This window comes from Drosophila ananassae, chromosome 3R (genome assembly GCF_017639315.1).
Source record: "Drosophila ananassae strain 14024-0371.13 chromosome 3R, ASM1763931v2, whole genome shotgun sequence".
NCBI lineage: Eukaryota > Metazoa > Arthropoda > Insecta > Diptera > Drosophilidae > Drosophila > Drosophila ananassae.
In genome coordinates, this window is record NC_057930.1 from 1,261,760 (window position 1) to 1,277,654 (window position 15,895).

General features: G+C 38.9%; 1 protein-coding gene across 1 annotated transcript in view; it reads left to right on the forward strand.

Moving 5' to 3' along the window:
* The window catches only part of LOC6497632 (G protein-coupled receptor kinase 1), a 213,302-nt gene that overhangs the window by 180,723 nt on the left and 16,684 nt on the right, over positions 1–15,895 (forward strand). Inside the window, 2 exon segments of the mRNA XM_044716065.1 lie at positions 7,925–7,946; positions 7,948–8,132. Coding sequence (XP_044572000.1) covers positions 7,925–7,946; positions 7,948–8,132 — 207 coding nt within the window.

The window sequence follows — 15,895 nt, forward strand, 5'->3', positions numbered from 1 at the left end:
TCGCAACTCCTCCTTCGTCCACTTTATAATGGGCTCGGGCGCAGTCTTTGATTTCATAATTTACGGAGCAGACACTCTAAGCGCTCATCCAGCTGGCTCTTTACAACGGGCTTGCGGGCTGTGGCCCCGAAGGGACTTTCTCTTCAGACGTGAACATCCCCCACACAAAACCGATCCATGACGGATTTCTGCAGCAACGGTAGGACAGCTGAGAGCTGGATTACCCTATCACGCAGCAGCTTCTAGAATATACAACGCGTTGCGGTCGGAAAAACATGGGATTAGCCAAGGTGAGGTTGGACTGAATATTCCAGTTGGAGACATCCAAGATAAAACTCGGCCTGGACCGTCCATGATGTTGGCGATGACAGCATTGACAAGCGCCGAATATTCGGAGCAATGGGATCGTTGGAGCACATCAACAGAGAATCCGTCTGTCGCGAAGTCAGTGTCGCCAATGCCAGACACTGCCATGCACGAAGCTGCAGCTGACTAGACAGTCTGGACGTAATCACGTGCACCTGCGGTCCTGAATCTAATAGTGCTCAGCAAGGAACAAAAACTCCAGCACGACTCCAAACGAGAATGTACGCTGTAGCCAGTAAGGCTGTCCACAACTACGACCTGGCAATCACCCACCGCTTAATATACAGGCAGAGTAAGGTGAATTAGTGAATGATAAAGGACGATCTACTATTAATTGCAACTCAACGTCTTCCCATATGAGTGCCGGCGCGTAGGCGGCATGGCCAAATCCATAGCCTCGAGAGAACTGCATCGCTGCTCCAAAAATTCAGCCATCGACTCCCAAGTAGGGATTAGGTCAAAATTAGGTCAAAAAAGCACTCTGAGCTGGAATGTGTGACGGAGCCGCTGGAGTTCATATAATTCAACTACGATCAATCATAATTAAAAACAGCAATAAATAAATCTGGCTCCAAAATTATTTTGCTTGTAATTTTTTTTTTATTATATTCAATTATAATGGAGCGCGTCGAACATGAATTTATCCCACTGTGCGCTCAGATTCGTACACTGAGCTGTGGAATATATACATATATATATGTGAATTCTTATGAGCGGAACTGGTTTTATTTTATGTTCCTTAAAATTGTTAATTTTATATAAGATCACATCGGAGTCACTAATGTTTGGACATTGATATTTTTCAGTGCCGTTTCAAAATAATAACTCACATTATATAACAACGTTACAATATTCTTTACTTCGGGGGCATATAAAAATGGAAAGAGGCACAAAAGATCCAATTTATAATGCATATGCGAAGAGATGAGAGTAAAGCTCACATTAGAACACAGGCTGAAGCTGGGCATAGGCAAAATTGAGCAATAGGATGACCATAGGAAAAACTGAGCAAAAGTTCGCTAGCTTAATGTTTAAGATAAAGCAGTAGGAGCAGAGCGGCCCCGACTATAAAAAATATATAATTTTGTTCCAAAGTGTGCAATGCATTTCCGACCCTATAAAGTATATATATTCTTGTCAGGTTCACTTCCTGAGTCGATATAAGCGTGTAATTATTTCTGTTTCTACGCAAACTAGTCTCTTAGTTTGAAAGCAAATCAGGGTTCAAACTAATAGTATCAGTCGGAACGGCCTGGATTGGTCGTCTATATCCTATAGCTGCCATATAATTCATTGATCGGAGAAGCCATAACATTGATGTTTTTAAGTTAAAGGAATCGATTTGATTTTTCTGTTTATTTGTCTTTCTATGGATTTGGATGGATAAGGATCGGACTACTATATCATATAGTTGCAATATAAATGAACAATCGTAAATGTATTTATAAAAAACACGCAAGAGTCAAAAAATAAATTCAGAATTTCACAAAATTTAGGTAACGCAAATTTTATATCTCCACTTGCCAGTAGATTGGACCAATCAAATTCCAATCAACTAACTCATTTAGTTTTATAGTCATCCTTAATAAAAAGCAGCGTGGATCCTGATAGTTAGAAAGCGACAAAGCCCTGGAAAGAGTACTCCATCCGAATCTGAACAAAACACAAAAACAATTCCAGCAGCCGATGTAAAGAATTTCTAACGTGTTATATTAACCAAGTGACATTGTTGTTTTTTTTTTTTTTTTATATATTTAGTTATAAGCATAGCGATATTATATATTAGCACAGCGAGTTTCGGTTTTCACACACGACGACCAAAATTGCAAGTGTCCCTGCCCGCGTCGTCCCTTCTTCTTTTTTTCCTTACCCACCGAACCACACTCGGCGACAGCGACACTACACTGTCGCCCTGCTAAAACGACAATTTTTAAAGCGACAACACACACACAGAAACAATCACAGTGCAATTAATGACTGTGCAATATTCCTATAAGGACTTCCAACTTTCAGAAATTCTTAGTGGGCGCCGACGCGGCCATCCTGACCATTTCACGACCTCGTGGAATTTTCCAAAATGTTTTGTTACCATTCAATCAACTTATAACAGTTTATTCAAATATAACTTCTCATTTCTCATAAATCGTTATTATTTTCATTACAAATTACATCTTAATTTTTTTTTAATTATCGCTTTTTTATGTGAAAGTACATGATTATACTTTCTTTATAGGGTATTATAATTTTGGTCAAAAGTGTGCTACGCAGTGAAGGAGACATCTCCGACCCTATAAAGTATATTTATTCTTGATCAGGATCTCCTCCTGAGTCGATATGAGCATGTCCGTCTGTCCGTCTGTCTGTCTGTTTCTACGCAAACTAGGTCTCTCAGTTTTAAAGCTATCGAGTTGAAACTTTGCACACACCCTTCTGTTGCAGGCAGTACACAAGTCGAAACGGCCGGAATCGGTCGACTATATCTATAGCTGCCATATAACTGATTGATCGGAAATGCCATAACTTTGGTGTTTTTTAAGTTAGAGGGTTGGGACTTTCTACACATGTTATATTTGACCAACATATCTTATGTACATTTCATAAGGATCGGCCGACTATATCCTATAGCTGTCATAGAACGATCGAAATATGTACAAAATTTCATAAGGATCGGCCCGACTATATCCCTATAGCTGTCATAGAACGATCAAATTGGCATAACTTTGGTTTTTTGTAAATTAGAAAGATGGGATTTGGTACAGATTCTATTTTGGAGAAAAAAATCTGATTTGTCGAATTTCATAAGGATCGGCCGACTATATCCTATAGCTGCCATATAACTGATTGATCGGAAATCCTATAACTTCGTCGTTTTTCAAGTTAGAAGGATGGGACTTTCTGTGGATTCCTCTTTTGTCAAAATAATTCGATATGCCAAATTTCATAAGGATCGGCCAACTATATATATATACTATACTATATATATATATATATACTATACTACTATATATTGGGCCAACTTATATGATCTGCCAAATTTCATAAGGATCGGCCGTCTATATCCTACAGCTGTTATATAACTGATTGATCGGAAATACTATAACTTCGTTGTTTTTCAAGTTAGAAGGATGGGAGTTTCAATGGATTCCTCTTTTGTCAAAATAATTCGATATGCCAAATTTCATAAGGATCGGCCAACTATATACGATCCGCTATATACCTAATAATATAAGATGCGTGGCGCCACCTAGCGGACTGCGACTCAAACTGCAAGGGTATATAAACTTTGGCTCCGCCCGAAGTTAGCTTTTCCTTTCTTGTTTTTAACTTAAATTTGAAAAAAAAGTAGAAAATATGAGCAGTTTTAAGTTTATGCCCCGTCGAAGTGAGTCCGTCTGAAAAACACGGGTCGCGGTGACCAAGACTGTGGAAATCTGGATCGTTTGAAAATAAAAATATGAAACGGATTTACATTTTTTGAACGTTTATCTAGTACTTAATCGATGGATATTTAAAATCATTCTACGGATCATTCAAAATTTTTTGGACACATTTCTAAATATATACATTTTAAGAAAATGCAACAAAAAAAATTGATTTTTTGAAAGTTACAAGTGCGCATGCCCCTTAAGGCCCAGTACTGTCTCTTGCAACAGTTTCTCTTTACATGATTTCAATACTGTCACTTTCAACCGTGTCCATTTCACTACTGTCTCTTTCAACAGGGTCCTTTTTACTACTGTCCTTTTCAATAGTTTCTCTTTTCATTACTGTCTCTTTCAACAGTGTTCTTTTCTTTACTGTCTTTTTTAATAGTTTCCTTTTCATTACTGTCTCTTTCAACAGTTTCTCTTTACATACTATAACTGTCTCTTACAACAGTGTCTTTTTTATTACTGTCTCTTTCAACAGTTTCTCTTATTCATTACTTAAATCCTTATTACAACTTTAAAATTCAACTGGTATTTGTCCATCTGCTATTTTTCTTATGCCGTCGTGAGCATATTTACATTTTCTATTATTTGTCAAAGACCTGAGGCATATATCTATCCCCCTCTAGCAATTCAGTTATTTGAAAAGGCCCCTAAACTTTGGACTTAACTTTGTTTGATGCCTCTCTTCATTTTTAACAATACGAAATCTCCAACCTTGCGTATATAAACGACAACAAACGTCTTTGTAATGTGCTACATATGTATGCCGCCACTACCAAAACCCTTCAACATTACTACTTTGTTAATTCTTTTACCATCTAATTTGTCACTTATCTTTTGTTTTATTAATGAACATTCCGCTCCAGAGTCGAATGTTGAATCTCGCCTTTGAGCTTAACCACTTCCAACGATGCACTCAAAGCCATTACCAACTCGCTGCCTTCAACAGTATTTTCTGCCAGATCCCACTTCTGATGTTGCAGCACCGTTATTTTCCGACATCGTATTAGCACAGCGAGTTTCGGTTTTGCACACAGGACGACCAAATTGCAAGTGTCCCTGCCTGCGTTGTCCCTTCTTCTTTCTTTCCTTACCACCGAACCACACTCGGCGACAGCGACAACTACACTGTCGCCCTGCTAAAACGACAATTCTTAAAGCGACAACACACACACACACACACAGAACCAATCACAGTGCAATTAATGACTGTGCAATATTCCTATAAGGATGACATTAGCATACCCATACTCATACCAACTTCCAGACATTCTTAGTGTGCGCCGACATATATTTATTATAATAAAAATATAATTTCCAAAAACATTTGGAGTTAGGCTGAACTACCATAAATATTAGGCACATCGAGTAACATAAAAAACTAATAGTGTAGGATATTGCCTACACTACTGCCCAAGAGGATGTCACATTACAGAATATAAAGTCCCGAGATCTCCTATGAATGAGTGTATGGATAAGGTTCAGTTGGAAAAGTGCAATACCAGTTAAGCCATTGATAAAGTCATTATGAAAACTGGAAATCAGAGAATTGTCAACCTCACACAGGATCCAGAAAATAAGGGGATAGTTGAAATCACCCATAATTAGGATTAAGTCCGATCCGTTGACCAACGATAAAAGAAACTTAATAGCTTCAAGGTGGTGAATAGATGGAACAGTTCGGGAAAATATGAGACAAACCAATGGACGTCTATTCAATGAAGTCTCAATGAAATCTATTTCTAACTGATTCGGGAAAGGGATTAGTTCAGCTAAGTACTCATTATTAATGATTATTATTAGCATTATTAGCAATGATATACAAAATATGGCCGATCCATTCGAAACACAGTGAAAATAAAAATTTTGTAATCAGAGACTGGGAAATTAAGCCAGATTTGAGCCCTTTTTTGAGAGGATTTGAGAACCCAGAATTCTTCAAACTTTTTGGAAGCAACAAGAAAATATACTACCATTCAATTTTTGAAGCTCTTTCTGCAGGGTTGGGAATCGGAGGGTCTTTGGTGATAGGGGCCAGACTGCAGGAACAAGTGTTGTTCCGATGCATTAATCAGGTAAAATTATTTTGAAAGATATTACTCTATGCCTTTAAGATGGTTTAAGAGGCGAATCCCGACATAAGGCGGGATACAGATATGGCTTTACAGGCACCAACTTTACCGAAACAACAATTTGAATTTCCTGTCGTCTTGTTTTGGCTTTGAAATAAGCCAAAGGTATTAGGGATTAGGTATTTGGTCAAAGCAAACCAATTTTCGCCATTAACGAAGGAAAATTCGGAAGCTATTTTCCTTCAACTTATTTCCTGTGGCTAGTCAATTTAAAAACCCTGAAACTGTACAGTCGATTTGTACTCCACGACGCGTTGTTAAAGACATGGACGACTTTGTGGTCGCCGATCTCGTCATCAAAAGCTGGAAACAACAAAATTTTTGAGTTGACTTATGTTTATTACCCCAGTTATGTTTAGACACAAGCTTTTTGATGACGAGATCGGCGACCACAAAGTCGTCCATGTCAAAACGGCAGAGGTGCGCTCAAGGACACGCCAAGGCCAGAATTTTTCAAATATTCTTGATTTCTTTTTTTTTTAATTCAAGTTCAAGGATGACTTTACAAAATAAAAAAAGTTCGTGCAGATATCATGTGTAGTTTTTTTGCAATCCATCGTCAAAAATAGGCCCGAAATTTGAGCGCAAAGGTAGAAGTCTGAGCGCAAAGGTAGTTTCCTGAAATTTTTTATTGACAAAAGCTTAAAAGAAAAGAAATGAAAACAAAAACAGACAGCTAACTACGGGGGGAGCAGATGTGATATAACCTTGCAGTAAGTAGCAGGTTATATTAAGGTATATATTAAGTAGCAGGTTGTATTATATACATAAGGCCGGGTTGGCCTTATAAGAATTTCACCAATAAATAAATTTTCCAAAACAAAAATGTTAGAACAAGTCTAAGGCATCTTCAAAAACATTATGGTTGTGTCATTCCATTTCCGGCTGAAACCAATGCATGGCACCAAATAAGTCATGAAATTCGGAACAACCAAAATAAGCTGCAAAATATTAGTCGCTCCTGTGAGTAGTGCTTTTTTTTCACAACTTTTATTATTAAAAAGCGTTGTAAAATTTCCCAAGACGACGCCTTTAATTAAATTATATTTCTCCACTTCAACTTTTTAAATCTAATCAAGAATATATGGAAAACAGAAAATTATAAAAATTATTTATAGTTTTTTTTTTACCTGTTTTTACGGAAGCTAAAATTTGCAATCCCGAAAAAACTGACTACTGCACACTTAATACTATACAGTTGGTGAACTACACCCATAATATGATTGCTGAACAACTTTTGAGTGAATGAGTTTACAACTTACCAATTGACAAACTAATATTAGCATTCACTCATATTCAATGTAAACAGTACTGTCAAACATGTACTCATTTTTAGAATGAATGATAAATGCCGTTTTGGATGCATTCATGCAGATGTCTAAAACAGACAGATGGACAGACCTCCAAACGGACATGCATATATCGACTCAGAAGGTGATTCTAATCAAGTATAGGATCGGAGATCTTTTTAACTGCGTTGCACACTTTTGACAAACATTATTAATTTTTCAAATGTATAAAAATATAATTAAATCTTTAATTTCAGCAAAATTTATTTGATGAAGGGTTATTATTTGTTTATTTTGTTATGTAGGTACACTCTTTTAACAAATCGATATAAAGTATCAAGTGCATTGTAATTGTGTAATTAGTTTGGGTTAAACATAAGTGTTTTTTTTGCTATCGAAAATATAGATGCCCTTGACTTTCATATTTGGCTTTCAAATTTGGCTTCATGTGACTTTTTGTTGTTCATTAAACTGAAGTGTCCTATTAAGAGAAACGCAGAAAGCGCAGGAAGACAACAACGTAGGAAGAGCTTAAAACTTTATTGCTTTAGGGAATGAAACCCTATGGAACTAAAACCATAACCCTAAAGTACTTAAAAGGAGATAACTTAAATGTTGATAAATAAATATATTTTTTGTTTTCTTTTTGAACACACTTACTACTACTTTTATATAATACTATATAAAATATTTTATTTTTTTACAGATGGCAGCAAGAAGTAGCTGAAAACTGTTTTTGATACGGTCAATGCAGAGACCGATAAAATTGAACTAAAAAGAAAATCAAAGCAAAAACAACACTTTGATATGGACGAAAAGGAATCAGATTGTATATTACATGGATATATTAAAAAGCTTGGTGGCTCGTTTGCTTCGATATGGCAAACGAAATATGCAAAGCTATATCCAAACAGGTATAAGACTTTTATTTTTAATTATACCCTTGCAGAGGGTATTATAATTTTTTATACCCTTGCAGAGGGTATTATAATTTTGGTCAAAAGTGTGCAACGCAGTGAAGGAGACCCTATAAAGTATATATATTCTTGATCAGGATCACCTCCTGAGTCGATATGAGCATGTCCGTCTGTCCGTCTGTCTGTCTGTCGGTTTCTACGCAAACTAGTCTCTCAGTTTTGGAGCTATCGAGTTGAAACTTTGCACACACCCTTCTTTCCTTTGCAGGTAGTATATAAGTCGGAACGCCGGGATCGTCGACTATACCTATAGCTGCCATATAACTGATTGATCGAAATGCCATAACTTTGGTGTTTTTTAAGTTAGAGGGTTGGGACTTTCCACACATGGTTATATTTGACCAACATATCTTATGTACAAAATTTCATAAGGATCGGCCGACTATATCCTATAGCTGTCATAGAACGATCGAATTGGCATAACTTTGGTGCTTTTTAAGTTAGAAAGATGGGACTTGGTACAGATTACTCTTTGGGCAAAATAATTCAATATGCCAAATTTCATAGGGATCGGCCGACTATATACGAACCGCTATATATTTAATAATATAAGATGCGTGGCGCCACCTAGCGAACTGCGACTGAACTGCAAGGGTATATCAACTTCGGCTCCGCCGAAGTTAGCTTTCCTTTCTTGTTTTAATATATTTTTAAGACCACAGAAACAAGGGGTTAATTTATTAAAATCCCCAAAAGGGGATTGTATGACTTTCAACTGCAAGGCTACATAACCTTCGGCTTCGCCGAAAGGTAGTTTTTCCTTTGTTTCCCACAGGTGCTTACATCTGTTTGTAGTTCCTTATTGATTTTTAAAATGGTTTGTATTATGGTGGTAAAAAAAAATTTTAGAAAATTCGAAGAGGTTTTTATTGTACAGCTTCCAGAAGCTTGATGCTGAGTCGTTATACTATATAACTTTTTTCTCACACCTCATTTGTAACACCCTAAAATCTTTATTTAGCGGTTTTTTGGTAAAAAACCGTTATCGAAAAATTCCTAAACTTTAAATTCGTAAACTTTATTCCTGTCATTTTTAAACCAATTTTAAAATTTCCGGTCGTTTTTCAATAGTTTTGGTTGTAAAAAATAGACCTTCGATTTTTTAAACAAAAAAGAAACAAATTTTTAGACACACTTTTCCACACTGTTAGTCCTGAGCGCTCGCAAGGTCGAATTGATGTTATTTGGCAACCCGAAATTTTGAGGCAAATTTTTTCAAGGTAGGGGTGATAACTCAGGTTTTACACAATATTTTTAATTCAATATTTATAATATAGTTTAAGTCAGGCAGTGCAATCATGAGTTTTATTTTAAAAAACACAAAATAATTACCCAGGCCGACAATTTCGAACTTTTTTTTCCTCCACGCATAATTTTACCCTGAACCAAAGTTATTTACGGTCCCTGGTTTAAGTATATACAATTTATAATTGTCGAATCTTCTCCCTTAGACCACTAACAACAATTTTTAAAATCCTAAGATTCCCAAAATTTTCTTGATAATCATTAATAAGGCCCTTGGTTTGAATCTATCCTTTTTTGGTTTGATTGATCACGATTGATAATGTTACGATAATGTAATGACTGTCCATATATTACGTAATCACGATTTTAGTTATTTTTGATAGAATATTAAATTAAATAAACTTAAAAATTCAAACTAATTCAAACTATAAAATTCAAACTTAATCTTCTACATTAATTCTACACCGATCCCGTTGAAGGCCTCCATCAGGCTTCAACCACTGGCAACCTCGCCAGCTTGTGGACTGTTTTCCGAAGACTGCTCCTGCACTAGTCCTGACGTCGGCGACCCTGACCCTTCTGACCGCGCCGGCGTGAGTCTCGACGACCCTGGCGGTGTGATCCACTGTTGGGGCGGCTGGTTGTCCTCGGCGACCAGGACCAGATCGCCCTTCCTGGTGTCGCTCCTGCTCCCGCTGCCACTTCGACCGCGCCTGTAGGCCCAAGACGTACTCCCGGGACCATCGCTGCCAAAACGTTTGCTTGATTGACGAGACAAGCCGCCATCGCCGCAACCACGTTAGACCCTGCTGGTCCGGGGTCCGCGGTGCTTGTGGGGCGATGAGGCCGCCCGGCTGCTTGGGTCCTGACTGAGGGCGCCCAGGAGCCTCGAGTTCAGGACGGCCTCGACTCCAACGAGGACGGTCTGCAGCTTCCTCTGCGGTCAACTTCGCGCTGCCACACCGCTCGTAGGAGTAGGTGCTTTGCAGACTTCACACCTGCCTCCCATAGTCCGCCCATGTACGGATGCACGCGGCGGTATGAATGCAAATACGCATCCTTTTCTTGATGCGTATTGCCGCAGCTCGGTCCGCCTTGTCCTCGATTCGCTGCCGCAGTGCCGCGAAGTGCCGACTCTCGCTCCGATGAAGTTCGTCGCTTTGTCGCAGTGCACGATCTGCGGACATCCTCGGCGCCCAACGAACCTTTGGAAGGCAATAAAAAGGAATCAGTTGACAAATCGGAAACTACTTCTAAATGTACTGCCTTGGACGCAAAGCAAACAAAAAGGGCATTGTAAGACTTGTAGCGGGTCTACCACTAATTTTCAACGTCGTTTCAATAGGGCCACAGAAATCCACGCCACATATGGAGAATGGGCGGAGAGCACGAACTCGATCTAAGGGTAAATCTCCCATGATTTGAGTCATCAGATGAGGCTTGCATTTAAAACAGCGTATGCATGACCGCACTATCTGACTGCAGACTTCCTGCGCGTTTACTATCCAAACGCGCTGTCGCAAGAGACTCACCAGTGCTCGTGGACCCACATGAAAATTCGACTCGTGCAAGTATCGGACGTAGCTCTGAACAAATTGAGAGCGCTTCGTCAACAATACTGGAAACTTGGCATCGTACAAAATAGGAGCATTAGCTAGTCGCCCCCCGACCCGCAACAACGAAAAGGCAAGCCCAGCCTGAGAGGTTTCATGGACAAACGGACATAACTTCTGTAGGCTTGGGCTAACACTTAGATTTCTTCGAATATTTTTAATCTCCTCCTGATACTCGTGCTCTTGGACTATCTGGACAATTTTATTAAAAGCTTCTTCATATTCGACAGGTGAAGGTACATTATCAGAAGTTACTACTAATTTTTTACACTTCTTTATAAAGCGGACCATGTAAACGAACACTCGCAGCAGTTTTAAGTGAGAGGAAAATCCTTCTATCACTTCCAACAAATATGAGGTAGAGACCATTGCAGTCAGTCCGACTGCATTCTTCTTTGCTTCCATCGGCAAGATCTCTGGTGACGGATCAAACCGGGGGGCTCGTTAACCACTTATCTTCCGGCTCCGTTAAAAACGATGGACCTGTGAGCCAGATTGATTCTATCGTTTCCTTTACGTCTTCACCTCTTGACACATGCCGCCACGTGCTATCCTCTGACCACTCTTAAATCTCTGCAACTCTATTTGATACGAACGTAGTCAAACGCGATGGACAAGAACGAATCCAATGAAGACAAACTTCCGAATCTGACCAATATACACTTCGTTCGATCGGTGCTTTGATAAGAGGTTTTATTTTGCGACAGAGGTCCGCGAGAAGGTGAGCGGCACATACTCAAGACGGGGGAGCGTCTTTGTCTTGAGCGGCGCTACTTTACTACCTTCTGCAGATTTGCAACGGATATAGACGCAGGCTCCATAGGCTCTCATCGATGCGTCAGAGAAGGCATGAATTTCAATTGGTGACATTGGCTCCCTCATCACAAATCTCGGTATTGAGATATATTCTAACTGTGACAAGGCAAGCTGATTTTTGTTCCACGCGGTTTCCAAATACAGTGAAATCGACTCATCCCAATCTAGCTTATTAAGCCAAAGTTCCTGCAACAGTGATCTTTCCTTTAATAAGGATCGGGCTTAATAAGCCAAGGGGGTCGAAATGCTTTGATGTCACCGAAAGAATATTCGCTTAATTTCGAATTTAATCCAAACGATTCCTAGTGTTTTTGTCAGCTCTGAGTCCAAAAGTGTTATTGGCTTAACCGTGCTCTCGGATACAGTAACTTCAGGCGAGTTTGAAAACCACTTGCTCAATTCAAACCCAGCGTTTTGAAGAATCTGAGTTACTTCAGACTTAATTGCCTTTAGCTTCTCTACGCAACCAGCACCCGTTAACATGTCGTCGACGTAAAAGTCAGACCCAATAACTTTAGCAGCTCGAAGGAATGTATTTTTCGCGGATTCACTCAACCTCTTCAAACACTTTTGGCCAGGAATGGGGCTGGTGCAGTTCCATAAGTAACGGTGTTGAGCTTGCACAATTTCAAGGACTCAGACGGGTCTTTTCTCCACACTATCAACTGGTATCGTCGATCTGCTTCATTTATCATCACTTGACGATACATCTTTTTTATGTCGGCTACCAGAGAGAATTTGTTTAGCCAAATCTAAGAAGAGTTGAGTAAAGCTCTTCCTGAATTGTTGGACCCACCATCAACAACTCATTTAAACACTTCTGTGTGGATGTCTTGCAGGACGCACCAAAAAGCCACTCGGAGTTTGGTCGTTTACTTTGAGGCCGTAAGACTCCCTGGTGGGGAATAACGTAGTGTGGAGAAGCAAGAACGTCATTGCTTGCAGGGGACATATGGCCTAGGGATTCGTATTCTTCCATAAATTCCAAATACATTTTCTTTAAGTTCGGATCTCGAGATAATCTTCTCTCGAGCGACAGAAATCGGCGTTTGGCTATCTCGAATGAATTGCCCAAAACGCCTGGATCCGACTTAAATGGAAGTTTAACTTCAAATCAACTTGAAAGGCAGTATTCTTGTAGTCTTTCGATAATGTTCCTCACATAGCTCTTGTTCTGGCGACATCTTTTTAGAAGATGGAACTTCTTCCAACGACCAGAATTTTTTCAAGTTTTTGTCTATTGACTCTAATATTTCCTCTTGGCAATTCAGACTAGAGACCGGCTGTAGAGGAGTTGAGGAATTTCCCAGATATTTTCCCGATACTATCCACCCAAGGAGAGTTTTTTGAAGGATGGGATGGTTCGGACCTTGTTTTATTTGGCCAACGGACAACAGTTCGAAAAATGATTCAGGCTCCAATTAGCTCCAATTAGCATATCTATCCGCTGAGGTTTGTAAAAATATGGGTCTGCTAACGGCAAGTTCTTTGGTAGGGTCCAATCTTTTACGTTCACTGACTGGTAGGGTGATAGTCTGAAATGGTTTTCAAAACCCAAAAGTCGAACGGAAACTCGCTACCATTAACTCTCGATTTCACCACGGTGTGTATCTTTTTCTTAACTTGTGAATTAGTTTGACCAATTCCAAGCAAGTTGATGGACGATTCCTCCCTACGGATCTGTAAGCGTTGAGCAAGATCTTCTGTAATAAAATTAATTTGTGACCCTGAGTCAAGTAATGCTCGGGCCAAGATGTGCTCACCATTTTTTGTGCGAACGCTTACGATCGACGTTGCTAACAAAAACCCTTTCTACAGACGACGCATGCAAAGCATGTGAAGTAGAAGGGCCATCATTCGTTAACTCTGGAGGAGGATTTTGTGTGGGTGGTGGTAATGCTAAGTTATTTTCGGTCACTGTAAATCGGTTGCAGAAGTTTATGGTGCGATCTTGAACAGATTTGGCACCTGGTCGATTTACAATTCGCTACCGTGTGACCTTTTCGCAGACAAATCAAACATAGGGAGGCTGACTTAACAAACTCGAACCTTTGCATTACAGCAAGGCGAGCGAACGGACTGCATTGGGCCAAAAAATGGTTGTTAGCGTTACAATAACTGCAAGCTGGTTTGGCGTTGGTAGAAGAACAAGCCAACGAAGTTCTATTCAGTTGCTTGCTGAACCCAGTTCTTTCTTGTTTTGGTTTGCCAGTCTCTTCAGCGGACAGATGCTGGTATCTACGATTTAGTATTTTTTCGAAATCGGACCACAGCGGCAATTCCTCATATCCAGTGACTCTTCCATTTTTGCTTGGTCACTGGATCAACTCTACTCAAAACTAAATGAATAATCATTGAGTTTGCAATTTTAGTATCATCTCCTATGGATAATAGTGATCCATAAATTGATGACACAGTGTCGATGAGACCCCTCAACGACGACGCAGACGGCTGGGAAATTTTCGGAAGGCTGAACAGTTGACGTATTTGGTTCGCAAAGATGAGACATTCGTTATCATAAACTCTTTTTAAACTAGCGATAGCTTTGGCGTAATTACCCTCGGTGACCTGGAATGCCTTGACAGTTCCTAAGGCTTCACCAGAGAGGCAAGAAATTAAATGATTAAATTTCTCGATAACTGGAATGTTAACATCTTTGTCAACTAATGTCTCGAAAAGACTTATGAAATTTTTGAAATCCGAATAATTTTCACTGAATTTTGGCAATGCCAAACTGGGAAGTCGAGCTCGAGTTGGGGCGTCAGAAATTGCAGTAGCTGGACGGGAGTCTTCAGCTGAATTGAAGGCATTAGGACATAAGGACATAATCCTTGCCTTGGTAGTTATTCCTAATTCTTCCAACTCGGCTCCGAAATCATCCAATTCATCTATTTGCTCGATCTGGTCTTGCAACTCATTTGCTTTAGAAATTGCCTCATTTAAACCTGAAGCCTGCACTCTAGCTCGGTTTTGTTTAGAGGAAGTGATCCATCTTCCAAACGTTCCTCCAACCGGCGAATGGTTTTAACTTTGACATTTAATCTTCTCTTTAAGTCAATAAAAGTTTTGGAATTAAGTTTTTGTTAGTACTTTCCATTATAAATAATTTATTTTTTCAATACAAAAACGAAAATAATGTAATTTAAGATTTAATATTTTATTTAAATTTTGTTAAATAAATTTTATTAAAGATTTTTCTTGTTGTTGAATTAAATTAAATAAATTTTAATTTGATATCAAGAAAATGCGGAAACGAAAATAATTAATTAATCTGATTTAAATATGTCGTAGAATGGTTAGTTTGCCCATTGTACATGTGCGTACAGCTTTGGTGTGGCGACACATTGTCGCTAGTAGTTTTAAAATGCACAGTAGCTGAGAAAAAGGGACACACTCTGCTGCTGAGCATGGTCTGATCGTAGAGCGCGGACTGAATGCAAGAAACAGAGAGGGCAATAGACTTTTCAGAAATTATAAAATTAAAGAGAACTCTGTGTTACGCAGTTCAGTTGGAAGCGTCTCTTGCAAAGACCAGAACTTGCTGTGCAATCTTGCTGGAAAAAATGGAAACTTTGGAGGACTCTCCGACAAATATAATAAATAATTTATTAAATTTAACCAAAAAAATCTAAATTGATTAATTAATTGATAAACGAATTATTTGATAGTTGAGGCACAGAGTAACCAAAAAAATAGTTGGTCGCCAATGACACCGAAACCAATATACACAACCAAATTGTAGGGGAGCGCGTCACTTGGCGTTCCGTTTAAACTATACGCGCCAAAAAGTGCATATACATACATACATACAGCAGCGGATAACGGTGGGAAACGAAAAACGAGAATATTATCGCTGCATCTATTTGTATGTATGTATACCAAATATATATGCACCTTTATTTTATCTGTAATAATAAAATAATTGTTGGCTGCACTTTAGTATTTATTTGGAAGATTTGTACAATCGAGAACGAGGGGTAGGGGGCGAAAGTGATTGCTAATAACACTGTGCGACAAAAAAAAAAA